Source organism: Lepus europaeus, chromosome 10 (genome assembly GCF_033115175.1).
Source record: "Lepus europaeus isolate LE1 chromosome 10, mLepTim1.pri, whole genome shotgun sequence".
NCBI classification, from domain to species: domain Eukaryota; kingdom Metazoa; phylum Chordata; class Mammalia; order Lagomorpha; family Leporidae; genus Lepus; species Lepus europaeus.
Window position 1 is genome coordinate 10,911,960 of NC_084836.1, and position 26,595 is coordinate 10,938,554.

General features: G+C 61.5%; 1 protein-coding gene across 2 annotated transcripts in view; it reads right to left on the reverse strand.

The window, feature by feature from the left end:
• Positions 1-25,883, reverse strand: part of TOM1 (target of myb1 membrane trafficking protein) — a 34,508-nt gene extending 8,625 nt beyond the window's left edge. For both annotated transcript variants that reach the window (XM_062202934.1, XM_062202933.1), the window contains exons 1-11: positions 25,759-25,883; positions 12,602-12,686; positions 10,320-10,398; positions 9,311-9,460; positions 8,924-9,058; positions 8,688-8,834; positions 5,913-6,029; positions 4,056-4,189; positions 2,224-2,257; positions 1,799-1,892; positions 1,175-1,295 (exon numbers count right to left, since the gene is read on the reverse strand). In XM_062202934.1, the coding sequence (XP_062058918.1) occupies positions 1,175-1,295; positions 1,799-1,892; positions 2,224-2,257; positions 4,056-4,189; positions 5,913-6,029; positions 8,688-8,834; positions 8,924-9,058; positions 9,311-9,460; positions 10,320-10,398; positions 12,602-12,686; positions 25,759-25,810 (1,148 nt within the window). In that variant the 5' untranslated portion in view covers positions 25,811-25,883. The remainder of the gene's footprint in view (positions 1-1,174; positions 1,296-1,798; positions 1,893-2,223; positions 2,258-4,055; positions 4,190-5,912; positions 6,030-8,687; positions 8,835-8,923; positions 9,059-9,310; positions 9,461-10,319; positions 10,399-12,601; positions 12,687-25,758) is intronic.
• Positions 25,884-26,595: the final 712 nt, after the last annotated feature.

Sequence of the window (26,595 nt, forward strand, 5' to 3'; positions counted from 1 at the left end):
CTTCAGGGTCTCCCATGTGGGTATAGGGATCCAAGGACTTGGGTCATCTTCTGCTTTCCCAGGCCACAGCAGGGAGCTACATCAGAAGTGGAGCAGCAACTAGCGCCCATATGGAATGCCGGCACTGCAGAAGGTGGCTTTACCTTACCTGTTAAGCCACCGTACCAGGCCCTCCAATCAATCTTTAAAAAGAAAATTAAAGGGACTGGCGCTTTGGTATAGTAGCTTAAGCCTCCGCCTATGGCACCGGCATCCCATATGGACACCAGTTTGAATCCCAGCTGTTCCACTTACGATCCAGCTCTCTGCTATGGCCTGGGAAAGCAGTGGAAGATGGCCCAAGTGCTTGGGCTCCTACATCTATGTGGGAGACCCAGAAGAAGCTCCTGGCTCCTGGCTTTGGATCAGCCCAGCTCCAGCCATTGTGGCCATCTGGGGAGTGAACCAGAGGATGGAAGGCTTCTCTGTGTCTCCCTTTCTCTGCAACTTTGCCTCTCAAATAAATAAATAAATCTTAAAAATATAAAAAATAAAGCAAAAACATGAGGCAAACCATTTCCCCAGCAAGCTCAAGCGGAACCACTCTCTGGGAGGTTGAGGCAAGAGGCCGGACCCTGACGGACACATGGACCAAGGCCTCGGCCACTGAGCACCTCCGTTCTTGGGGAAGGGCAGAGTCCGGCTCCGATGCCGAGTGCTCACTCCTGAGGGGGCTTCTCAGGAAATTGAGGGTATCACAGGACAACAGAATACCAGGTCTTGGAAGTCCCTGAGGGTTTACCAGGACCCTGTTCTGTGGGCTTGTCTGTGGTGGACAGTGCAGGGGGCGGGGGCAGGGTTGGAGGCACTGTTTGAGAATCACGCAGCCCTGGGCTCCCAAGCTGGTGCTATCAACATTCGCTGCCTGACTGTGACAAGTAACCCAGGCTCTGTGTCTCAGTCCCCTTCTGACCAGATTCTCGAAGGTTCTGGCACTGAGTGGGCTCGCCACACGCGGGCCTCCCTTCCCTGCCTATCCCAGGTTCTTAGCCACACTGAATTGACTTAGGGGGCTGTGTGCTTGTCCTCCTGGGGGGCCCACCATCCACCCAGGCTCAGGGACCCCAGGAGAGGCTCTCCCCTGACCGAGAGCCACTCACTTCTACAGGGGACAGGACGGGGATGCGCCACTCACTCTTTCCGTTGGTCAGCCAGCGAGCTGCCCCGGGTCAGTGCAAACATGTCAAACTCGTCCTCCAGCCGGCCCGAGGCCTCCAGAGACTGCAGGCCGGCCCGCACGCTGCTGGAGCCCAGGTCTGTGGGGCAGAAAGGCCGCGTGAAGGATCTGTCCGCTGTCCCTGTATCCTCCTGCCAAGCCCAGGCCTGGTGTTGGAGAAGCACACAGGGCCAGGAGGCAGGCCAGAGAGGGCACGGAGGGGATAGGACGTCTGCTGGCCAGGGACCCAGGCCACTCCCCCTCTTGCTCTCCCTCACACATCTCTAAGGGGGAGACACAGTCACTCCCTCCGGGGCTCTTGTGAGTAGGGAACAGGGACAAGGCCGCCCACTGTTGCTAGAGGGAGCGACTTCTCAAAAGGCATGCTGTTAGTGTGGCAGCCCACTCAAGACGGCGTCCTAAGGACCCCCAGGGCTCAGCACGAGGCCAGCAGGCAGTACCTGAAGCCAACCCGGGCAACAGGGCGAGCGTTGCTTACATCTGTCAGGAGCACGCTAACAGATGTTCCGCTGCAGGTGGGGAGCAGCAGGGCGCCCACAGCCCCACCACTCCCTCGGCAGGCGCCCTGCACACGGCACTCACTCATTCCCGCCAGCTGCGATGACAGGCTGCTGGTGGCTGCAGGCTCGGGGCCCATGTCGATCAGGTCTGCGGCTGGCTCAGCCTCGCTGGGGGCCTAGGGGAGGGAGGCGCCCCGTCATCCTCCCCCTCTCCCTCCCACGGGCTTTCTTCCCCCTGGCTCAGTTGTCTGTAGCTGTGGCTGGGGGCAGGAGGTTTCCCTGCCCCTCTTCCAGCTTAGCTGGGCCCCAGGGAGGTTGGAAAGACCCTCAGGCGTGAGCTGGTGGCGCAGCACACTGGCCCAGAAGGGGCAGCGGCGCACCCTGTGGGAAGAGCCCTCTGCTTCCTCAGGCAGCCCCAGCCTGTGGAGGATGCCGGGCAGGGAGGCGGGGAGCACCCTCCTGCTCCTGCTCACCTGCCATCACCCAGGCACGGAAAAGGGCCTTTACCTTGGCAGTCTGGCCTGTTCGGAACCGCTCAAATCTGTAAGACAGGAAAGACCCGAGTCAGCGGGACAGACGGAGACGGGTCCCCCAGGACGGTCCCGGCACAGCTCCCCAACTGAGGGTCTCAACATCAGGGTTGGGGGTCACAGTCAGGGTGATACAACATCCGGCTCTACTCTGGACAGATCCAGCCAGCGCCCGCTGTTCCCGGGACTTACGCACGGCGTCCCTCTGGTACTTGCAAAGTGTCCCAGTTTAGACTGTTCTACGGCCCTAATCACGGTCAGTGTGACGCCAATGGCAATTCAGCAGAACAGAAAACAGGAGTGCTTGGCACACGGTACAGCTGCGTGTGCCCATCTGTGTGTGTGTATGAGTGTGAGTGTGTGTGCGTGGGGCTCCCTTAGTGCTGCACAGAAGACCCCGCTTTGTGGAGCCACTTCAGGGCCAGGGGGCTGGGAAGCTGGACTGAGAATCTGGGTTTGCTCGAGGTGCGGCTCTGTCCATGGGCGTCACATCACTTGTGACGTTAGTGTCTCGTCAGCCGCCTCCCAGCTGTGACGAGGAGCAAGTGAAGCCAGAGCCCCTGGGAAGCACCGGCACGGGTGCGGCTGATGGCTGTGGGTGTTGGGGGACCAGCTGCCCCCAGACACAGCCACACCCTGGCAGGGCAGGGAGGGGGCCCTTTCCTTCCGCTGGGCCAAGGAGCAGGAGAGGCCGGGCAGGTGAGCTGAGCAGGGGCCCTACGCTGGGATTTAGAACCGCTCAGTGGCATCTGCTGAGGGATGAAGATGGACAAGTGGCATCACGCACCAGACAGCGCTTGCTAGGTGTTGGCACGCATTGTTTCCTGGACTCAGCGGCCTTGGGCTACGGACACAGGCAGCTGGCACGCTGTTCCCCAGGCCCAGCAGCCGAGGGCTCGTGGGGGGCAGCTCTCCCCTGTTGGACGTGATGCTGCTGGGAGTGCCCCGGAGGGGCCACCTTCCCTCTCCCAACAGGTGAGCACTGCTCAGCCAGTTGGCGAGGGTCTTGGGGACAGGAAGACACCCAGTGGACAGGTGTTTGGAGGTGACCCACTCACTGATGGCGGCTCCCCGGGGACATGGAGCAGGCGTGTCTGCTCCCGGGACCACTGAGCAGCCTGGGTCTGTGCTGCCTGCTTGTGAGATGAGGCATCATGGCTCTAACCGCCTCCGACTGGGTTCCAACCACTCCCCGTGTAATAAACACTGTGCTCTCACTGATCCCTGCGGGGCCAGAAATGCTTTGGTGGCTAGACCGGCGCCGCGGCTTACTAGGCTAATCCTCCGCCTTGCGGCGCCGGCACACCGGGTTCTAGTCCCGGTCGGGGCACCGGATTCTGTCCCGGTTGCCCCTCTTCCAGGCCAGCTCTCTGTTGTGGCCAGGGAGTGCAGTGGAGGATGGCCCAAGTGCTTGGGCCCTGCACCCCATGGGAGACCAGAAGCACCTGGCTCCTGCTATCGGATCAGTGCGGTGCGCCGGTTGCAGCGCGCCAACCGCGGCGGCCATTGGAGGGTGAACCAACGGCAAAGGAAGACCTTTCTCTCTGTCTCTCTCTCTCTCACTGTCCACTCTGCCTGTCAAAAAAAAAAAAAAAAAAAAAGAAAGAAATGCTTTGGCGGCTGGCAGTCACGAAGCAGTCAGGTGACTTTCCTGGGGGCCCACGGCCAGGAGGTGCGGTGCCTGCAAGAACAGCACGGCTGGCCTGGCTGCAGGGCCCCGCTCTAGGCCACCACCTGCTGCTGTGTCCCAGGGCAGACTCTGGAAAGGAGACCCAGGCTGGGGGTGGGGTGGGGCCGGGGCGGGGCTACCGTTCGTGGCGCAGGAACACGTTGTTGAGGTTGTCGTTGACAATGAGCAGCTCTTCTGTCAGCTGCTCGTTGGAGATCCGGGGGATGAGCTCCAGGACCCGCTGCTGCATGGCTCGGCACGTGCGGTTCAGCTCCTGTGGGGGAGGGAAGTGAGCCGACCACGGCCACGCGCACTTGCGGCAGACCAGGCTCCAGGCCCTGGGCCTGCCTTGGCGGAGGGAGAGGCTCCCAAGCTGAACTTTGAGGTCCCATTGGCACAGCTTCTGGGGTTCCGCAGGCATGAACTGGAATTTCCCATCCAAGGGGTCTACACTGAAATCGAACACTCGTTAAATGGCGCTGCTGGCTGTGTGCAGACCCCAGGGTCGTGCCCCTGCCCCTGCCTTCGCAAGCTGAAGACGCTGAGACGCCGAGGCAGCGGTCATGGCTCAAGTGATTAGGGTCCTGCCACCCACGTGAGAGGCACAGACAGCTAACCAAGCTGCAGACCATATCTGCCTGCCACCAGTTCCTCTTCCATGTCCATTTCTGTCCCATGATCCCACACATATTAGTCACCATGTCGCTGATGACTTTAAAAGACATTTACACAACAGCCCAGGGGATTCTGATTTTCTGGACCCAGTGTCTTTGCCCTGGTCCCTGTCACCAGGACTGCTCACTGTGGTTCCTGCAGCTCCGTTACCCAGCATCCTCAGGCAGGCCTGCCTTCTGCACAGGGCGGGGCGGGGCAGGGCCTCCCCTTCCTTCCTCCCTGACCACTTGTGGCAGTTTGCACTTCCTTGCCGGCCCTTTTCAAGTGCAGGAGGACAGCCCTTGGAGCCAGGGCCCCGGGTGCGAATCTCAGCTCTGCTACTTCCCAGCCGTGGCACTCCCCGACCTGGTGGGGACTCCATGTGTGAGGACCTGGCGTGTGGGGAGTGCCCCCTGCCTGGCAGTCGTCACCTGTCAACTCTGCCTTCTCAGTGCCTGAAATCGCGCATCCCTGATGGCCGTGGCCTGGGGTTTGCTGCAATCGCGCCGTTCTTCCCTGAAGAAGCCCTCACTCAGCCTTTGGGGACTGCCTCACTCCACCCCACGACCCCCTCCTGTCCCCAGCTTCCCACAACGTCAGGACCCCAGAGCAAGCCAGCTCTGTACAGCGACACGCAGAGACCAGCTATGCCCAGGAGATGTGGTGAGCAGGCGCAGCTCTCTGGCCCCTTGTTGGGGGCTCCTGGGCTTTGGGGGTGCCCTGATTTCTCAGGGTCTTGATGCACTGACACACACCCCCTCCCCGGGTGAGGGTGTCTTTCCCTAAACACAGCCCCTTCTGCTCCAGCAACCACCCTTCCTCCACCTTCCACCCCTGCACCTCTGCCATCCCCACACAGTGAGGAGGGGGCCCTGGGACTATCATGTGACACACACAGGAGCAAGAACCAACACTCCCTGCCCGGCTCGGCTGCCCAAAGCCGGCTACTTGTCCATCTCAAAGCCGGCCCTGCCCTAACGCCTGCCGCCCCCCTTCTGCGAGGTGAGCCCTCCCCTCCCAGCCTTCTCGCAGGACCATCTCCCGGGAGCTCACCCTGTGCCAGGCCCGGGGCCGGGCGTTCCGCATGTAAAGCCTTTCTTCACTCCCACCTCAAGGGCTGGCAGGGCAATCTTACAGTGGAGGAAACTGAGGCAAGAGGGGCTGTGTTGTCCAGACCAGAAAGCGGGACAGCCAAGATCTGGATTCCAGTCTGATGGAGTCCCAGTCCCTGGTCTCCCGTCATGACCAAGGGGCTCAGAATTGCCCATGAACATTGCAGCGGGGGCTGGGAAGTGGGCAGCTGGGCCCTGGCGTATGCGTGCTGGGCAGAGGGCTCTGCTCACCTGCAGCAGCTCCAGGTCTGCGGGTTCCGCCTGGGTGGGCACCAGCTCCGTCAGCATCTCCGACATCACCCTCACGTTCCCGCTCACCATCTCCAGCTCGCTGCGTAGCTTCCCGATCTGGAACACAGCACGGGCCGTGCAGAGGGTGGCTGGGTCTGCAGTCCCTGTCGCTCACAGCGACATGGCCTGGCACCCTCAGCCCAGGGGCTGGCGCCCTCTCTGGGCAGCTCTGCCCTCAGAGGTGCGTGGTGGGCTTGGCTCCCCACACCCGCCTTCAACCCCCTCACAGAGGCACTACCCACCGTTACCATCTCCAAACCAGGGAGCTTGGCGCAGGGAGAGGCCGCAAGGAAGCAAGTGGAGAGGGGAATGGAGGCCTCCTGGGCCTGACTCTGCTAACGAGGCCCTGGAGGGCGGCTCCTCCCAAGAGGAGGAGGGAGGCTGCGGCCCCGCCCCTCCCCAGGACAGCCCTGGCCTTCTCCCTCTAGGAGGATGGGGCGGGGTGTGGGGCTGGAATCTCACCCTCCCTCTCCTCCTGGGAGGCCTGGGAGTTGGTGCTCCAAGCCTGTTCTAGCGTCTCAGGCTCATCCCAGGATGGTTCTTAGCCCTGCAGCCCACCTTGAGCCGGAAGCTCGGACTAAAGACTTTCTCCAAGGAACCTTAGCGGGTTTTCAATGCCCAAAGGGTTCCAAGGCCTTGGGCTCTGACCTCTGGCAGAGGGGAGGCCGGGAAAGGCCACTGCGATGGGCCAGTGCCACTGCAGGGCCTCGTGGGCATGAACACGCTCATGTACACGTGCACGTCCAGGAAGACGTCAGCATGAAAGTGTCCAGTTTAGCTGGCTGCAGACCCCATGGAATGGTCCACAGTTCAGAGGACAGGGCCAGGGGCAGGGGTGGGGGTGGCGGCAGACTTCAACATATTCATGGAAAAATGGAATGAAAACGTTAGCTCATTTTGTTGCGAACACTTCGAAATCCATGCATAGTTTTTGTTTTTGTTTTTTTTTTTTCCTTTCCATAACAAGCATTTCCCATGAACCTTCTGAAGAGCCCTCCTACATTTTGGGAAGTGCTGGCATGCTCTCAGCTGAATGGCCAAGGTGATTCCAGAGTGTGTGTGGCACAGGAACTGGAGCCATCGTATACGGGTTCCCCAGTAAGTGTGGAGCAGTAAGCGCTACACACAAGCAAGAGCGGTCAGCGCGTCCGGGGACTGGTAGTGGAACCTTTGCCAGGCAGATGGCGTTATCCCAATACCTGACCCCACCAGCCCGGCTTTCAGAGACGGAGTGGTGGGAGTGCAGGGACAGGCGGAACACCCACGGCGGCACCCCAACAGCTTCTAAACCAGCAAAGCACCGGATGCACTTGGCCTACTTAGTGAGTGAGTGGGAAACTACCGGTCACCAACACTACCCGTCCAGCTCAGAGGGGACTGAACTAACACAGGCACCTGGGAGTGATGTCACTGTGTGCCCCACTGTCCTGCCACGTCCCAGGGGACACCAGGGGGCAGTGAAATGAAACAAAGACTACTCGGGATTGACAAGAACCTAGGGCTAAAAGCGAACAGAGTCCTAATCCAACAGATGCTAGATCTGAGGCAAATTGGTTAAGATCGTGACCAGATTAGATGATGCAATTTTTCTTTATGCACCTGCAATTCTTCTGTCCAGTTAGCAACATTTTCTAGTCATCGGTAACTCTGCGGGGGTGTGTGTGTGTGACTTTGTAACTATCACAGAAGTCTCTCTTCAAACACAGGCAGGCTGTGAAGAAGTTTAAGTTTCTGCACTCCATGGGAGTCGCAGCTGGTAAAGCTGCCACCTGCAGCGCTGGCATCCCACATGGGTGCTGATTCGAGTCCCAGCTGCCCTACTTCAGATCCAGCTCTCTGCTATGGCCTGGGAAAGCAGTGGAAGATGGCCCAAGTCCTTGGGCCTCTGCACCCACGTGGGAGACCTGGAAGAAGCTCCTGGCTTCAGGTTGGCACAGCTCTGGCTGGGCCATCGGTGGAGTGAACCAGCAGATGGAAGACCTCCCCCGCCCCGCCTCTCTGTAACTGTGCTTTTCAAATAAATAAATCAATCTTAAAAAAAAGAAAGAAAGAAAAAGAAACTTCCCTCTTGTCTGTGTCCTTGTCCCCAGCACGTCCAGCACCTGAGCTGTAGGCCCACCTAAGTGGGCACCCCACAGCGCAGCCTCCACCCACAGCCCAGCAGCCCGCACAGGTCACAAGCAGTGGAGCTTCGACACGCCCAGTTCAGGAGGAAGACACTGGGGCAGAGCCCACCTGTGCCCATGTGTGGCCTCTCGGGGGTGGGTAACCCTTCAAAGCTCATTGCAGAGCCCTGGGAAAACCTGCCCTCTAAGCCTCAATCTTCCTGTTGGGGATTTGTGGGCAGCATCTCCGGGCAATGTGATGTGTTGATTCATACGCTGGTGTTGGCTGTTTTCAGCCAGACCCCAGGTTAAAGGAAAGCCTTGGTGAGCACAGGAGCAGCCACACAGACACAGTGGAGCTGCTCTGGCTGAGGTGGGGCTACCTCCTGGGCACAGCTGTGGTGCGGGACAGGGCCTGCTCGGAGTCGTGGGAGTTGAGCTGGAACCCTGGCTGTCTCTGGTGAGCTGCGTGCCCTGGGCAAGCGCACTGACCCCCGAGCCGTGTCTGAGATGGGCTACAGTGAGGATGGAGCAGAGTTTGTTCCTCAGATAGACAGGTGCATGCTGCCGGGGGCCCTCGCTGGTACCTGCCTCAGCCCAGTCCGCTCACCTGCTCAGGGGTGGGCACTATGGGTGAGTCGCCGGGGAGTTCAGCCAGGGTGTGCAGAGTGGCCATGGGCTGGCTCGAGTCCCCTCGCTGACCAGCATCAGAGCCGGCAGAACTCTGTCCTGATGGCGACTCGGAGTTGAACACGGTCTAGAGGGTGAGAAGCAGAGTCAGCGAGGCCTCCGGGCAAGGTCAGGGTCAGCGAAGGAGCTGCAGAGCCCTGCGGGCTGGCTGCTCACCCTCTGCGGCGTGTGGATGGGCGATAGCATGTCCAGGTCGGTCATGGGAAACTCCAGGCCCTTCCTGCGCAGGTCCTCGTACACGGCAACGACACCTGTCAAATCGGGCGAGCTGCGGAACGCGTCAGCCCAGGACTGAGAGGGGACAAGGGGACACGGCCGGTAACCACTGCTCGCTTTCTCCCCTGCCAGCCTGCCTGCCCTGGCACAAGAACTTTCTTCCCAGACATGCTGGCCCCACCTTTGCCCAGCCCACGCCCCACGCACATCGGCTAATGGCTGGGATGCCCAAAGGTGAGAACCACAGCCCACGGCAAACACATGGCAGGAGCACCTTCCTCTCTGGCTGCCCCCCCCCCGCCCCGCCCACCTTGCGCTGGCACTCACCTGGATGAGGTTGAGCACCTTGTCGTGCACAATGGTGGGGGGATTGTTCTTGGGCAGGATGGTGCGCACCAGCACGCCCTCCACGAAGTCCTGGCTGGCCACCAGCACGTGGAAGCGGTGCCCACAGTTCTTGACGCAGGTTTCCAGGACCTGGAGGGTCGCAGGGTGCCAGTGAGCACCCCAGACCGTGGGGGGGCCCAGGCCCTGCACCCTCCCAGCTCCTACCCCGCGCCACAGGAGCAGAGGAGGTGGGACTTCCTACAACGAAGTCCTACAACGTGCAGAACTGGGGACAACGCTGGGATGTGGGGGTTTCCTTTCTGGGTGTGGCCGCAGAGGGGAGGAGTAGAGGGGGTTGCTGCCTGGAACACACTGGTGTCAGCAACATCTTGATGCCTCTCCCAGCTGAACATGGTGAAGGCAAAGTGGCTCTCCAGGAGGAAATCAAAGGGCACCTGAGCTATCTGTCACCTGGCGACACTGAGGCCCGAGGACAAGCAGGCTAAAGTCCTTCTCCACTCTCTGCCCCCACTTCCCGGCAGGAGCTGCTGGGGCTGTTCCCTGCAGCCAGAGCCACGGGGACAGAGTGCTCCCCTCGCCCCGCCCCAGCCAGGCCCATCCTGAAGCCAGGATGCCGGGCACGCCTGGCCCACTTGGCACCCTGGACTGCTTCGGTGCTGTGGGCAAGGCTGTTCTCAGCCACTGGCATTTGTTTCACGTTCACTTTTCCATGGTGTCCAAGAGCCGAGCAGCACCCAGGGTGGCCTGCCTGGCTTTGTGTCCCGGGAAGCCTGGTGTACCGGGCTGCTCCGTCACGGGCAGGTGGCCCAGTGGCCTCAGTGCTCCCGTTGAGTCCTCTCTCGTCATCCGCGTGCACCTGCACTGCTCACAGGAGAGTGCTTTGCCTGTGGACATTTCCTTCCCAGCCCTGGGCGGGCAGGAGACCCCCCAGGCCTGAGGTCCTGGCTCGGGATGAACGGACAGATGGACAGACGGATGGGGCACTCACCGTGAGAGCCAGCATCACTTCGTGGAAGTTCTTATTGCCCACGATTCTCTTTTTCACTGCTCGGAAGGCATCCTTGGGGCTGAGAAGGACAGGACGGACGGACGGCTTAGGGCGGAGCCTCGCAGGAGGCCCTGCCTGGCTGCGCTGGCCCCGCTGGCCCGTCCTCCCGTGCTCTGTCCGCCCACCTGCCTGGCCTCCACTCGGCTTAAGCTCCCCCGTGTTCAGGGCAGCACACTAGGTGTGGGGGCACGAATAGCACCAAGTGCGCCACTTCCAGGGATCTTGTGTTCTGGGGAGACCCAGGTGCCGGGGCAGGAGGGGCCGGGGGAGACCTCCGCAGTGGCGGATCCCGTGTGAGGTGATGGAGCAGTGGGGGAGGGTAAGAGCAGGGGCCAAGGCCCTGGGGCGGGAGGAGCTTAGTGCCTTGGACTGAGTGGGGGGAGGGGAGGGAAGGTGGATTCACGTAAGGGCAGTGAGAGGCCACCTGCTCTCTGTCCCTTCTGTAACTCCACCGCCACCTCTACCCCCACCCTGCACAGGTATGACCAGGGATGCTTGCCCGCCTAACGGCCTTTGCTCACACCCTCACCCTCACCACAAAGGCTCCTCACGCCCACGCCCACTGGCTGGGGCCCAGCTGAAATCCACCCTCCGCGGTGCTGCCCCAGGTTCCCAGCGTCCCTCGGGTGTACGGCCGTGAGCACGGCCAGGTATGTGGAGCTTCCGGGAGGGCAGCCTCCTTGGACACCTCCCCTGTGGTGCCCACTTCCCCGGGCAGGTGAGTGGCCGTGGGGGCCGTCCTGCTTCTGCCACCACGGGCTTAGTCAGGGGCGTCTGGAGGCTGGCCCGGCCCCTGGCAGGAGTGGATCCCGCAGTGGGGTCAGAGCCATGAGCCTGGTCAGGGCTGCCGTGGAGAGCCAGGGCAGGGCAGGGGATCCTGTTCCACGCAGGCGGCAGCCAGGCCCAGAGCGTGAGAGAAGTTTCTAGTCCAGTGCACTCTGGAGCAACTTTCTGCTCTTGGCCTGACGGCCGGCCCGGGGGTGCTTCGGTGTTCTATGGGGGTGCGTTCCCACTTCTTGCAGAGGGACCTGGAGGAAAGGGCCACACTCCCCGTGGAGCCAGGCCTGGCCCGGGGGCTGCTGCTGTGGGCCTACTATGTGTCCTGCACTCCCTACTATGTGTTACCTCCTGCTGTGGCCTCCGTGAGGCTCCCAGCCCTTCCTGCTGCCACCTTCAGTTGTGGGGGCGCTGCCCTCTGCCCACCACGCCCATCCCTACCCTCAGCTGATGAGTCCAGACGTGGGTGTGAGTGCCCCCCCCCCCAGCTCCAGGGCCAGCCCGGAGAGCGGCTGAGGAAAATGCTGGAAGGTGCCTGCCCTCCTTGGCCCTCTTCTGCCTGGGTCCTCACCTGCCTGAGAGGGACAGGTGGAGGCGGGGAAGTGGGTTATCCCAGTGAGGTATGGAGTGGGGATGAGGTCCTCGCCGATTGTTGACCCTCACCTCCCAGCAGCACTTGCTCTGGCACTGCCACCCTCCCCCACCACCTCTCCCGGGCTGTGCTGAGACGATGACCACCGCACATCCCCTTTCAGCTCCCACCAGGGACCTGGGCTACGGGTGGAAGGGCCTCACAGAGCTTTGGAGAAGCGAAGTGACTTGTCCACGGCCACAATGGGTCAGTGACACCGGGTCAGAGATCCGAAGCCATGCCCCCAGACCTCCCTGGCTCTGAGCTGGACAACGTCCTGACCCGCACCGGAGACGCCCGCACGACCGACCGGCCTTTCCATCCTGCTTCACGTTCACGCCCTCCCGCGGCCCCCGGTTTCAAACCGTAGGGAGATGGAGTCCGTTCTTGCCCCCAGACAGCAGGAGGGAGTCCCTGATGCGGTTCCTGCCCAGAGTGCAGAACCACGCCCGGCGCCACCTCCCAGGGGCGGAGTCTCCAGCTCTGCCTGTCTGAGGGAGCGGCTGCACACACGCTGCTGCTTAGTGGGGCACGCGGCACACCCGCCTTGACCTTGACCTTCACATCTCTGGACCCGAATCGTGGTTGTAGAATGTCTGAAATGCTCATTCCTGCCAGGTAGGGCTCGGGGACCTGGGGCCCAGAGGAACTCTGTAGCCCTTGCTGGCATCCAGGGCCACGGAGAGGTTGGCCTGTGGTCATGGTCAGAGAGTGAGGGGTGGGGCAGGGGCTCTGTGGCAAGGGGCCCAGGGTGAGTCTATGCCAACCCTGTCTGGGCCCCACCCCGCCTTTACCCCGCCTTTGAGCGCCTTACCCTTCCTCAGTCTCGTTGATGATGTCACAGATCTCCATGTTGAGGGCCCAGTCCTCGCTCTGCAGGGAGCCATCGGTAGCTTTCTCTGAGGACAAGAAAACACAGTCACAAAGGGCTGTCTGGGCCTGCGTGAGCCAACTACACAGAGGAGGGGGGAGGCGTGGAGGGGGGAGGGGAGGGCAGGCGGTGGACGCCCCTGTGTTCCTATGATGTGCCTCTCACACACACGCTCCCACTTGCTCCCTGATTCCTGATTCCCAAAGCAGCCATGGGTGGCCGGGGGTGACCCTGTCCTTCCAGAGCCAAGAAAAAGGAGGCTCACTCTCCCCGGAAGTGGGTGAGTGGGGACAGGACCCAGCCGACAACGTGGCGGCTGCTCCTTGCCGTGTGTCAGGTGATCCCTTTGACTTCAGTGTTTGAGTTGCACAGCAGAGGGTAAACCAACCTCTGCCCTGCCCCTCCCCCACTCGCCAGGGCACCTGCTGTACCAGCTTCCTCTGTTGTGTTCTAGGGACAGTCACCACCCAGAGGCAAAGGCTCTGTCCCCAGCAGGCAACCTGCCCTTCCCCAGGCCCTTTGAGTTGGTTTCCATCCACGGATTGGGTTAAGGCCAAGCTTCTGACAACCCACCCCCCCACCTCCCTAAGAGGCAGCAGCCCACGGTTTGCATAACACAGGGGGTGGCAATTCTTTCTTTGTAGATAAAAGTCACAGAAGACACACGAACCATTCTCTATTGGGGGTGGGAGCCTTTATGCTGCCAGGGCCACACACAACGATCAACTTAAAAATCAGCCTGCAGTAGACATACCCTATTTCCAGTACTGCCTGTGGCTGCCTTGGCACGGCCACACCAAAGGATTCTGTGTGCCTTATACAGCCATAGGCTGGACCTTCCCCACCCCCACCAGCTGCACAATACTCATGTTATGGAACTCTTTAGGGTCAAAGTTCCCAGCCAGGGGGTCATGGCTATGTTACAGCAAGTAAAGCAGCTCCCTGCAGCGTCAGCATCCCGTCTGGACACCAGTTCAAATCCTGGCTGCTCCACTTCCAATCCAGCTCCCTGCTGATGTGCCTGGGAAAGCAGCGGAGGATGGCCCAAGTGCTTGGGCCCCTGCACCCTCGTGGGAGACCCAGAAGGAGCTCCTGGCTCCTGGCTTCAGACTGGCCCAGCCATTTGGGGAGTGAACCAGTGGATGGAAGATCTCTCTCAGCCGGCGCCGCGGCTCACTAGGCTAATCCTCCGCCTTGCGGCACCAGCACACCGGGTTCTAGTCCCGGTCGGGGCACCGATCCTGTCCCGGTTGCCCCTCTTCCAGGCCAGCTCTCTGCTGTGGCTAGGGAGTGCAGTGGAGGATGGCCCAAGTCCTTGGGTCCTGCACCCCATGGGAGACCAGGAGAAGCACCTGGCTCCTGCCATCGGAACAGCGCGGTGCGCCGGCCGCAGCGCGCTACCGTGGCGGCCATTGGAGGGTGAACCAACGGCAAAAGGAAGACCTTTCTCTCTGTCTCTCTCTCTCACTGTCCACTCTGCCTGTCAAAAAAAAAAAAAAAAAAAATCTCTCTCATCTCTCGCTCTCTCTTTCTCTGTCACTCTGCCTGTCAAATAAATAAGCCGTGCGCGTGGCCATCTGCTGGGGATCCGCTGGGGGACGAGCACTGGGCTGGCCGCCTTTCGTGAGCTCCAGTGTTGAGAGGCGCCCAGGAGTGGCTTAACAGGCTAATCCTCCGCCTTGCGGTGCCGGCACACAGGGTTCTAGTCCCGGTTGGGGTGCCGGATTCCATCCCGGTTGCCCCTCTTCCAGGCCAGCTCTCTGCTATGGCCCAGGAAGGCAGTGAGGATGGCCCAAGTCCTTGGGCCCTGCGCCTGCATGGGAGACCAGGAGAAGCACCTGGCTCCTGGCTTTGGACCAGCGAGATGCGCCAGCCGCAGCGGCCATTGGAGGGTGAACCAACGGCAAAAAGGAAGACCTTTCTCTCTGTCTCTGTCTCTCACTATCCACTCTGCCTGTCAAAAAAAAAAAGAGAGGCGCCCAGGGCACCTGCCTATGATGGGCCAGGGAGCAGACAGAAGCCGACGCCTTCACCAACGTTCTTTAAGAGAAGCACCATGCCTTTCCCGTACTCTTACCACAAGGCTACGTACAAGCCAGGCCTGCTCCAGGCACGAGATGCAGTGGTGGGCAAGACCACGCCGCCCTAGGGTGCCCCAGAGGATAAAGCAGGTCCTCAACCCAGGGCTGCTGGAGGACAGAGGAGGGCAGTCTCCGTGTGCCTGGGCAGGCGAGCCCATCCTGAGGGAATATGGGGCCAGGCTGAGCCCGCACAGCCAGCTCTAAAACTGCGGCACCCGAGACACTGGCCATGAACTGGCCTGACCCCACTTCTACCCTCAGGTCCTGGAAGCCACGTGGATGCCAGGGTGGCCCGGGACACACACCAGGGGCTGAGGCAGATGGGCTGGTCGGTCTCCCTGGATTATGGCCTGGAGGACAAGAGGAACAAAGGCTCAAAGACAAGGGCCAGCATTGTGGCCCTGCAGGTTAAGCCACTGTCTGAGACACTGCATCCCATAGGAGTGCTGGTTGGGGGCTTCCCCGCTTCCGATGCAGCTTCCTGTTAATGCACCCAGGAAGGCAGCAGAAGATGGCCCAGGTGCTGGGGCCCTGCCTCCGCATGGGAGATCCGGATGCAGCTCCTGGCTCCTGGCCTCTGCCTGGACCAGTCCCGGCCTTTGCATACATTTGGGGAGTGAACCAGCAGACAGAGGATCTCTTTCTCTCTCTCTGTAACTCTGCCTTTCAGGTAAATCATTTTAAAAAGGGAAGGGTTCGGCCAGTGCTGTGGCTCACTTGGTTAATCCTCCGCCTACGGCGCTAGCACCCCGGGTTCTAGTCCCGGTTGGGGTGCCGGATTCTGTCCCGGTTACCCCTCTTCCAGGCCAGCTCTCTGCTGTGGCCCGGGAAGGCAGTGGAGGATGGCCCAAGTGTTTGGACCCTGCACCCGCATGGGAGACCAGGAGAAGCACCTGGCTCCTGGCTTCAGATCGGTGCAGCGCGCTGGCCGTAGCGGCCATTTTGGGGGTGAACCACCGGCAAAAAGGAAGACCTTTCTCTCTGTCTCTCTCTCTCACTGTCTAACTCTGCCTGTCAAAAATAAATAAATTAAAAAAAAAAAAAAAAGGGGGAAGGGTTCAAACACACACTCTCCTTCCCCTCAATGATGTTTACTGAGTGTGGTTTCTCTGTGTCTTGAGGAGCCACAGGCTGAGTCACCTGGACAGACTGGGGTGAACCAGGGCCAGCTGGGTGAGCGGTGCTCTGAGAGGAGGGTGGGGGCGGGGCTGAGCACACAGGACCTGCTCCTGCTTCAGAGGCCACAGCCAGCCAACCTGTCACACGGACAGAAGGGTGTGGACGCCCCGACTCAGCCTACAGTGAATGCTGCCTTGTGAAATGCTAAGCCAGTGCCTGAAGCTCTCTCATTGTAGCCATGCCTTCTCTCTCTGACTTATCTATTTGAAAGACAGAGAAGACAGAGTGAGAGAGAGAGAGAGAGAGAGAGAGAGGAGATATGAGGGAGAGAGACAGATACCTTTCATCTGCTGCTTCACTCCCCAGATGGCTACAAAGGCTGGGGCTGGGCCAGCCAGGAGCCAGGCGCTTCTTCCAGGTCTCCCACGTGGGTGCAGGGGCCCAAGGACTCTGGCCATCTTCCACTACTTTCTCAGGTGCATCAGCAGGAAGCTGGATCGGAAGTGGAGCAGCTGGGATTCGAACTTGTGCTCACATGGGATGCTGGTGTTGCAGGCGGCAGCTTAACCCATTATACCAGAATGCCGGCCCCATGAGAGCCACTCTTGATGTCCCCTCTGCCACTGCCGCAGGCCCCCAGCAGTCTCCGCCCACCACTGCCTTGTCCTCCACGCCGCCTCTGACTTCACCGAGCCCTGCGCTGGCCCTGACAGGATGCTCTGGAACGTGAAAGGGACCAGGTCCCTCCCGTGCCCCCAACCTGAGACTCCCTCATCCTCCCCTGGCCTACGTGCCCCCCATGCCACCATGCAGCTCCCAAGCAACGCTGGCTGTTCCAGAAGGGAGGAGATTCACAGCATTGCCTCACCCAACCAATGAAGAAAGGAGGCAGAGGGAGGTCAGTGGCTTGAGAAGGCCACACGGTGGCGAGGGTGGGGAGGCAGCTGATGCCTGCTCACGCTGCACGGTCCTGGAGGTGTCCCTCCAAGGCACCTGGGCCTACAGTGTCCCCCACGGATCCCCTGATGCCCCCTGGTGGCCCCCAATATGAGGGTCACCCCTCTTCCCTTGGGAGACAGTGTCAAGAGTTGAAAAGGGGGGCTGGCGCTGTGGCTTAGTGGGTAAAGCTGCTGCCTGCAATGCCAGCATCCCATATGGGCGCCGGTTCAAATCCTGGCTGCTCCACTTCTGAACCAGCTCTCTGCTATGGCCTGGGAAAGCAGTAGCAGATGGCCCAGGTCCTTGGGCCCCTGCACCCGCGTGGGAGACCATGGCGGCTGGGGCCTAGAGAGGAGCGCTCACCAAGGACTGTTACCCTTCGCCGTGTTCCTGCCAGTCAGGCCCTGGTGCCAGCCTGCCCGTTCTTGGGCCTGGCTTTGGACCCCAGGCCAGACAGCCGCCCTCATGATCCGGGGGCAGCCCTGTTCCCACTGCAGCTCTGCAGGTGGCCATTTCTGTGGGTGCTCGGGGCAGCCATGGGCAGTTCCACGGGTGCAGGCCACACGGACCCCCTGCTGCCATGCTGGCTTCTCCCTCCCCCCCCCACATTGCCATCTCAGCACGTTTCTCAGCGACCCTGGGATAAACCAAGAACTGCTCTGTTCTGTAAAAAAATTACCCAGGAGCCCCACTGCCCAAGGGTACAGAACCTGAGCTTTTCCATTTTTTGAAGATTTATTTTTATTTATTTGAAAGGCAGAGTGACAGAGAGGGAGAGACAGAGAGATAGACAGACAGAGACAGAGAGAGTCTTCCATCTGCTGGTTCACTCCTCAAATGGCTGCAACAGCCAGGGCCAAGCCAGGCCAAAGCCAGGAGCCAGGAGCTTCATCCAGGTCTCCCACATGGGTGCAGTGGTCCAAGCACTTGGGCCATCTTCTGCTGCTTTCCCAGGCACATTCGCAGGGAGTGGGTAAGAAGTGGAGCAGCCAGGACTTGAATCAGTGCCCGTATGGGATGCCGGCGCTGCAGGTGGCAGCTTAACCCTCACAGCGCTCGTTCTTCATGGCTCTGGGCTCAGCCTGGAAAGCCAGCCTTCATTCACCCTTCATTCAGCCAGGTCCCGGTTCATACACGTGCTGCCCGACACTCCGTGAGCACCGGGCCTGAAACACTTCTCACTCTCAGGGGCCCCTCAACACAGCCAGGGCACAGAGGTGGGAAAAATCGAGGGGCACAGAGCAGCCGGTCACTTGCCCGGGGCCACAGTTTGCTGGCTGCGGAGTAGAGGTCAGATTCTTGACCATCACAGCGTGATGAGCCTCTCCAACAGCCTCGACCCTGCCCGCAGGAGCTGCCCTGGCCAGTGGGAGGCCCCGAGACAAAAGAGACCAGGCCGAGGCAGTCCTGGCCCAGCTGGCTGGGTGGAGCTCAGGACCTGCCTGGTCCCTCCCCTCGGCCAGCGTCACCCCGCACCATGACTGCACACGTGTGCGATGTGGGGTGCGCCTCCTGTGGCGTCACCACCCCCCACCCAGAGGTTAGGGACTCACCCCAGGCCTGGGATGCAAAGCCAGCCTGTGCGCCTCTAAACCTGCGCGCTCCACTCTGCTCTGCACCCCCTCCCCCCAAGGATGACTCCACCTGCTTAGGGCGGGAAAGAGCGGAGGGAGTCATCAGAGTTTTGTGGGACAACAGCTGAGCCTCCAGACTGCCCGGGAGGGGGGGGGGAAGGGGAGGGAGAGGTCTTCCATCTGCTGGTTCACTCCCCTCCATGGCTGCAATGGATGGGGCTGAGCCAGGCCAAAGCCGGGAGCCAGGACCTCCATCTGGGTCTCCCGTGTGGGTGCCATTTTCCACTGTGTTTCCAGGCGCATTAGCAGGAGCTCGTTGAGAAGTGGCGCAGCCAGGACTTGAACTGGCGCCCATGTGGGGTGCTGGTGTTGCAGGTGGTGGCTTTACCCGCTGCACCACAGCGCCCTGGCCCCAAACTTCTAGTGACTACAGCGCACGTGGCAGCAGCTCCAGCCACTGCTGGTGGGGTGTTGTTTCCCCACTGTGTGCCCAGAGCGCCAGCTGCCCCGGCTTTCCCGAGGGCCTGCTGGGCTCAGGATGACGAAGGCCCAGACCCAACAGCTGTCCAGCTGTCCTCCTCCCACCTGAACGCCTGCCCCCAGGCCCCGCTCCAAGGTCAGGTGTGCTCCTGGAGCCTGTCCTGCCTCCTCGGCCCCACAGCACTCTGTGCGGACCACAGTATGAGCTCTGCGCATGACTCTCCTGATTCCTTCGTTTCCATGTCTCTCTCTCTCCCGGAGCCGCCCAGTTCTCTCCAGCAGAGCGGAGCTGGCCCGTGATAAACCTGTACTACCTGTTTGTGGAATGACTGAATGAGGGACGAGGCCGCCAACACTGCACAGTCAAGCTTTGTAACACTTGGGTTTCCATGACCCACTGTCACCCCTGCCACTCGCGATCCGGTTGGAGCTGCCACATGGACGTCCCGGTCTTTCTCCCAGTGGACAGTCCTGGGACATTTTTACAGAGTGCTGTGTCCCTCCGGGATCTGTCTCCCTGTCCCCGCCCAGCATCCTCAGCGCCTTCGACCACGCCACCAGGGCCTCGGCTGCTCGGACCTCCCCTCACCGCACGCTGCGTCTCTCTGGATGCACGGGAGTTTGCACAGGCTTCTGCCCTGTCCCACCGCAGGGAGCCCCCTCCGACAGCTTGCCACTGGGAGAGGCCCTCGCCACTGGCTCCTCCAGGCCCCACCAGGCCCCGGGAGTCACTCCTGGCCCTGGAGACACAGGAGGAGGTCTGCGGGGCAGCTCCTGGGAAGGGTTTGCTCCTGCTCACAGGGACACAGGCAGAGCATCAGGACGAAACCGATATCCGTGGGGGCGGGAGGCAGGACTATGGAAAAAGCCACCCCCCACAAGCTCACTCTGGACAGACAGTGAGGTTTCCACTCCAAGGATCCCTTCAATTCTGAGGGGCAGCGTGGGGTGAGTTAGGAGCACGGGATACGAGCACACGGCTGTGAACCCAGCTCGAGGCCTGCCCCAAGCACCCCGCAGCTGTGTGACGCTGGGCGAGCTCCTTGGCCTCTCTGTGCTCCGGTTCCTCCTCTACAGAATGGGGACCACTGAGCTCTCGCTGGCCAGGGCTGTGTGGAGACAAGAGCACGTGTCTTGAAGCACGTGGCAGCCACCCGGCACAAAACTGACGTCATCCTCCACGAAAATATCAACCATGAAAGGCCTGCTCAGAAATTCCAGTGGTTAAGATGCCAGCCAAGATAGGCATGACCACGCGGCAGGGCCTGGGTTCCGGTCCCGGCTTCCCTCCTCGGACTAGCTCCCTGCCAACTGCACCCGGGGAGGCGCCTGCCGCCTACGTGGGAGACCTGGGTAGGGTTCCCAGGCCTTGGCTTCTGCTTCAGCCCAGCCCTGCCCTGGCCAGTCTGAGTACTGGAGAGGGAACCAGCAGACAGAACTCTCTCTCAATCTGTCAGTTTCTGTCTCTTTCTTTGAGTCTCAAAATAAATACCTAGAAACTTGAAACAATTGTTAGCGCTCTATCCCGGAAGCAGAGCCAGCAGCTTGTCTTGAAGCCTGTTTGCCAAGTGGACAGCTCTTCCCAGCCCTGGCATGGAAACTTCCAGTAGCTTCCCAAGCAGCTGAGCCGCCCTTCCTTAAAACCCTGGCTGCCTCTCCCCTGTCATTTTTAACCACAGGCCACAAGAGCAGCCCTGAAATACCCTAGGGAGGGCATTACTTCTGCAGCCCACGACGTGAAAGCTGATGGGGGAAACTCTGGCCCCTAGCCGAAGACCGCGCTTGTGGGGTGCAGGAGGGTTGCCCCGCCCCGCCCAGTGAGAGGCAGCAGGGCTGTGAAGGCCGAGGTGGAGATGGCATTTTTCATTTTTATTTTTTCAAATAATTTGTATTTATGTGAAAGGCAGAGAGAGAGAGACAGAGACAGAGAGAGCAAGAGCTCTTCCATCTACCAGTTCACCCCGCAAATGCTCCAACAGTTGGGGCTGGGCTGGCCCAAAGCCAGGAGCCTGGAAAACACCCGGATCTCCCAGCCGCCTCCCAGGGTACATCAGCAGAACGCTGGAGTCGGGGGAGCCTGGATTTGAACCCAGGCGCTCTGACAGGGGACGCAGGTGTCCCAAGCAGCGACTTAGCCACTGAGCCAAATGCCTGCCCCTACCATGATGTCCTCCCACTTGTGAGTATGAAAGATATTACTGACAAGCTAGCAGTGGCGAGGAGAAGGGGTTTCTATCAGTCAGGGCTCCCCAGAGAAACGGGACCAAAAGAGAAGAGCAAGGGAGAGAGCATGCGATGGAGGTTTATTTTAAGGATTGGCTCAGGTGACTGTAGAGGCCTGGCAAGTACAAAGCCCATAGGGCAGGCTGGCTAGGGCTCCAGGGCACAGAAACAGTTCAAGAACAGGGACTTCATGGGAGGCTGGTCTTTTTCTGGTCAGGCCTTCGACTGCTTGGGTGAGGCCCACCCACACTGCTTTGGTGGAGTAGACTGATTTAAATCAGAGACATTCAGCACGCTGCCTGACCAAATACTTGGGGACTGTGGCCCAGTACAGCTGCCACTCAGCTAACCGCCGCAGGGTTTACCCTGCACTCGTACAAACAAGCTCGAATCGAACAGCGAGCGCCTCTGTCTAAATTCTCCGTGACTCTGGGCCACGTGGCCTGGCTGCTTCCTCCCTCCACTGGCCCCTTCCTTCCTTTCTCCGTAGGGAGCAGAGCCCAGGCCCCTCCTCAGGTCTGTCACCCCGACTCGGGGCGGGGGGTACCCAGAAAGGAGGGGATGGAGCCGGCACCTGAACCCACACCCAGGCTAAGTTCCAAGCTGCTTGTATGCAAGAGATCCAAATGGGCCACCAGGAGCTGCTAGGGGACTCACAGGCAAACGTGGGGGCGGCTTCAGAGTTCCGTCTTTATCTTCATGTGCAGCGGGAGCAAAACCCGAAGCAGCCCATGGAAGCCGTGATTCCGCGGCTAGAGTTACACACGGTGGGTCAGCTTACAGCAGGTGAGCCAGCTAGATACAAACACCACGGGACAGTGGCGAAGGTAGCAGGAGGGGGGCGGGGCAGGGCAGATGGCCACAGCACAGAGGCCTTCCGAGAGCACCCGCCCCCATCGGACCTCCCTGGCAAGGACGGAAAGAGTTAACTTGGCCTGACTCCTGCCCCAAGCTAGTGAGAAGACAACACTGAGGGGTTTTGTATTTTTTTTTTCTCTAAAACCAGAAGACTGGAATTTGAGTTCATTGAGGAAACAAAACCTATTCAGGATCCCAATCCAAAGGCCCTAATCCCCAAGTGACACCGGGCTCCCCCCAGCCTGAAACCTGACCTGTGACTGCTCCCTCGCCAGGGACACAGACTCACACAGAGGCTGCCTGGCATTCAGTGCCCTGGCCTGGCACCTTAGCTCGGCCGCTACCCGCTCACACGGTGGCCCCGAAAGGACACCTTCCCCCCAGTGGCAGGCCCTGGGCCAGGCGCCCACACCACAGCAGCCCGCAACCCACGGGAGGGGGCGCTATCATCCTCTGTCACGTGAGGAGCCTGCAGAACAGAGGTTGAGCTGCCTGCTCCTGGGGCCCAAGTGGGTGAGGACCCCGTGGTCCTCCTCGCGCTGGCCCCGGGCCTTCCTGCTGGGCACACGGCTGATGCGAAGCCTTCTGTCCACACGACCCCATCACCCTCGAGATGGACACCTGAGCGCCCATCTGGCTCCTGCACTCGCTCCCCAGGGCCCTGGGCCCCTCTCTCTGCCCCGCCTCCGCCACGCTCTGACAGGCAGCGCCCGCCCGACGAGCCCACGTGCCGAATTCAGCCTGTTTCTGGAGGTCTGCGGCCTGGGGAAGGTCTTCACGCTGTCAGAGGCTTGGGACAAAAGCCAAAGGAGCGTAACGTCTCATGGCATGTGGAAATCACGCGAAATTCTAATCTCAGGGCCCGTCTAAGTGCAGCTCTGGGGGCGCAGAGCCACACCCATCCGCCCAGCTCTGTGCTGGCTGCTAGGATTTCGATCCGGCCAGTGCGGCGTCCTCTTCATGGCCTCCCTCCTCCGGCCGCTGCCTTCCCACTGCCGGTGGGGAGCTCACTACTCAGGTGGCATCTTCCTCAGCCGGCCCCAGCTCTTCCTCCCGCAACATTTCCGCTCCTGGAGCCTGGTGCAGTCAGAGGCACCTCTCCTCCTCCCTGCTGTCAGGTCCCTCCCCGCCATCGCTGCCTTCTTCCCCACCCAGGGAGACTGGGGCACCCCCACTTCCAGTAGGAGATGGGGGGAGAGGCAGCGTGACCCAGGAGCAGCCTGGTGACCCCGCCACGACCGTGCGTGAGGGTCCACGTCAGCTTCCAGCCCATGGCTCCCACACCGGCCCCCCAGGGCCTGAGGTGGTCTCCTAGGAGTCCTTTCTGTGGCTCCCCTGGCTGGGCCCCGGTGGATCCGAGGGCGGCTGTCCCTGCCTCTCCTCCCCCCCCCCCCCCCTTCCATCTCAGCATTCAGTCAAGAGGCTCTGAGCTCTTGTCTGGGCACAGCCAGCCACCATCCCCACCCTCCACCTGCCGGGCAGCCCACACGGCCGTCCCTGTGGTCTGCAGCTCAGTTTCACCCATCAGCTGGGGCTCGGACTCAAAGCACCAGACATGGCTGACTTCTGGCATCTGTCTATCAAACACAGCCCTTGAGAGTCCTCAAGAAGACCCGGAGGAGGTCTGAACTCCTGCCACAGCACAGGGCACCGAGGGCGTGGCCCCCAGCCTCGATCTCGGAGGGGTTGGGGGCTGCTCACCCCACAGCAGCACTGGGCACCCCGGGGCAGTGTGCTGAGGGCGCCAAGGGAAGACCCTGAACAGTGGAGAGACCCCGGGTGCCCAGTGCTCTCTGCCTCAGGCTGACTTTCGGGGCAATGGGGAAAAACAGCAAAACCTGCGGACAACACCCCGGGTCTCAGCACAGCATCAGGGGCACAGCCCTGGCTCAGAAACACCAGCTTCCTCCCCCGCCAGGCCCCATGCCAGGGACTGAGGGTCCATACCCACGGCGCAGCTCCCACTCTCCGGAAGTGCCATTCGGCGGGCACGAGGAGACAGACAGGCACAGCAGTGGCTCAGTGTGTGATAGTGGAAATAAAAGTGGGGAGGCCGATGACAGCAAGAGCGAACGTGTACTGCCCACGCGCACAGTGCCAGGCACCCTGCGGGGACCAGCCTGCCACATTCTCCAGGGGAGGAAGCCAGCGGCCTGGGGAGCTGGGCGCTTGGGAGAGCAAGAAAGCAACAGCGGGTCTGACGGGATCCGGGAGGGCTTCAGGGAGGAGGTGTCGATGTCCTGCACTTTGCAGGATGAGCCTGGCTTCCAGAAATACAAGTAGCTCCTACCAGGTCATCCATCCTCACAGCTGACGGGCAGCACCCCTGTCTCTTTCTAAAAGAAGCACATAGGACACGGAGGGCGTGACCTCAGTGGTGTGTGTCCATTTCACTCGGCTGGAGAGCCTCTGCAGTTTTGGGTGAAATTCTAGCGGCTCTGGGTGGGTGGGGGGCTCAGCTCTGCTATCATGGGGGGGGGGGAGGCTACTCCCATGTGAAGGGAGGGAGCTGGGCTGGGCTAGAACTGAGTTTTCCAAGATGTGGCCTCCCGAATGCAGACCCTGGGGTTCCACCGTGCCCTCCCAGGTCAGACACTCCGCGGTAGGGGCCCAGGAGTGAGCCGGGAGCTGCTGGAGCTTTTCATCTCCAAAACAATGACTCACGGTGGGGCGTGTGTGCTGGCCCTCTGAGCTGCGGGAAGCCAGGGCGCTGGGCCTCTGAGACCACGCCCCCCACCCAGGCCCGTGTGCACCCCAGACTGCCAGAACCAAACAAACAAACAAAACCAACCAAAACCACTAGAGAGAGAGCCACAGGGGCTGCGATGGCCATTCCAGCCTGGGCGGAGACAGGAGCCGGCTTCCCAGACAGTGAGCACGGAAAACAACGTCTTATCTAAAAGATCCAATTTCCCCACTCCGGCCTGAAGGCTGAAAGCCATCAAAGGGACCAACAGAGCCTCTCACCGCGCTGCCCGGGCTCGGCCCCCGCCGGCGGGGACTCACGGGGACTCAGCGCCGGGCTGCTCGGCGCCCCCCACCTGGCCGGGCTTGCTGTCACACAGCGCAGGCCTCGCACTGGTTAGCGACTCTCATCTCCGAGCCCACGGACACAGGCCTCACCGGCGAGGCGACCTCGGGCCGGCGGCTGCGTCCCAGCGCGATGAGGCTCCGGTCTCCAGGGCTGTCCGCGCTCGGCGGCTCCGAGGTCGCTTCGGCTCTCGGGTCCGGCTGGGGCTGGCCGGTGAGAGGCGCCGCGGCACACGCCGCTGACAGCTGGGTCTACGACCCCGGCCTGCAGGCGCTCGGGGCCCCGGGGGAAGTGGGGCGCCCGGCCCCGCCCCCCGCAGGTCGCCCCCAGACGCCAAGCCCCGGTCTACGCGGTCCGGGGGGCAGGACGTCCAGCCCTTCTCAGGTGTCCGGGCCCAGAAGCCTGGCGGCGGGGACCCTGGCCAAGGAAGACGCGGTGGGAAACGCGGGGAAGATCGACCGCGACCCAACCACTACACCACCGCGCAGTCCCTTTAACCCCGAAAACTTTCTCCCTCCACCCGGGACCCCGGCAGATGCACATTGGCCGAGCCTCCGCCAGGACCCGCCCTCCCTAGTCATCTATTGGCTGCGGTAAGCACCCATCACGAGCCGAGGACTCCTAATGGCCCACGTTCCCGTCAATCAGAGGTGGGCGGGAGAGTAGGCGGGGCCGGCTCCGGGGAGCGACACGCCAGCCTCGGGGAGTCGGTGACTGGAGACCTGAAGGCTCCCGGGGGACCGAGGCCGGCTGCGGCGCGCTGGGGCGGGGCCGTGTGGGGCTCCATGGGCTCACCGATGCGCTGTCCCACCGGAGAGCTGAACGGGTTCCCCAGGAGAAAGTCCATCGCCGCGGCTGCCGCTGCTACCACCCCGAAGAATCAGCTGACAGCAACCGCCAGCGCCGCCAACCTGTCACGTGACGCGCCGGAACGCCCTCGGGGCGGGGCCGTGGGGGCGGGGCCAAGGGAGCCCGGCGCTCGGCCTCAGGCCCCGCCCCGGCGCGCGAGAGGCCGACGCCCCGCGGCGGAGGGCGCTGACCTCGTGGCCTCTGACTCGGGCCCGGCAGGCGCCTCGCTCTCCGGCGGGCCGGGGGCGGGGCTTGGAAGCCCGGGCCTCTAGGCCACGCCCCCGGCTGTCAGTTAAGGTTTTGGGGCGTGGCCGGCAGGTCTGCACTTCGGGGACAGGACCTGGGTGTGGTTACATAGGTCAGGCGCTCAGTGTCGCTCCTGGCGTCTCAGCCCGTGGACCCTGGGACCACCCTGCGTGCCTGCTGCCTCCCTGCCCTGGCTCTTCCCGTTTGACGTCGAGGTGCCCCTGCTCTTGCGGCCCCAACCCAGGAGGAGGCCAGGGGCAGGGGTGTGTGTCCCCTGCAGACAGAGTCCAGGGCCCAGCACGGCCGCGAGCTCACAGATGCAGTCGCGGGCAGGGTACAGCCCTGCCGTCCATCTGTGAGATCCAAACAGCGAGCTGCATTTCCTCTGGATCCTGGAATTAGATCAAGGACTTGGCACTTTTTTTTTTTTTAGGTCACAGGCTCCTCTGGGAATTTGATGAAAGCCACAAGACTTTCTGAAGAAAAAAAGGCAGTGGGCTCAGTTTTGCTGGTAACCTCATTATTACTGGGGTCCCT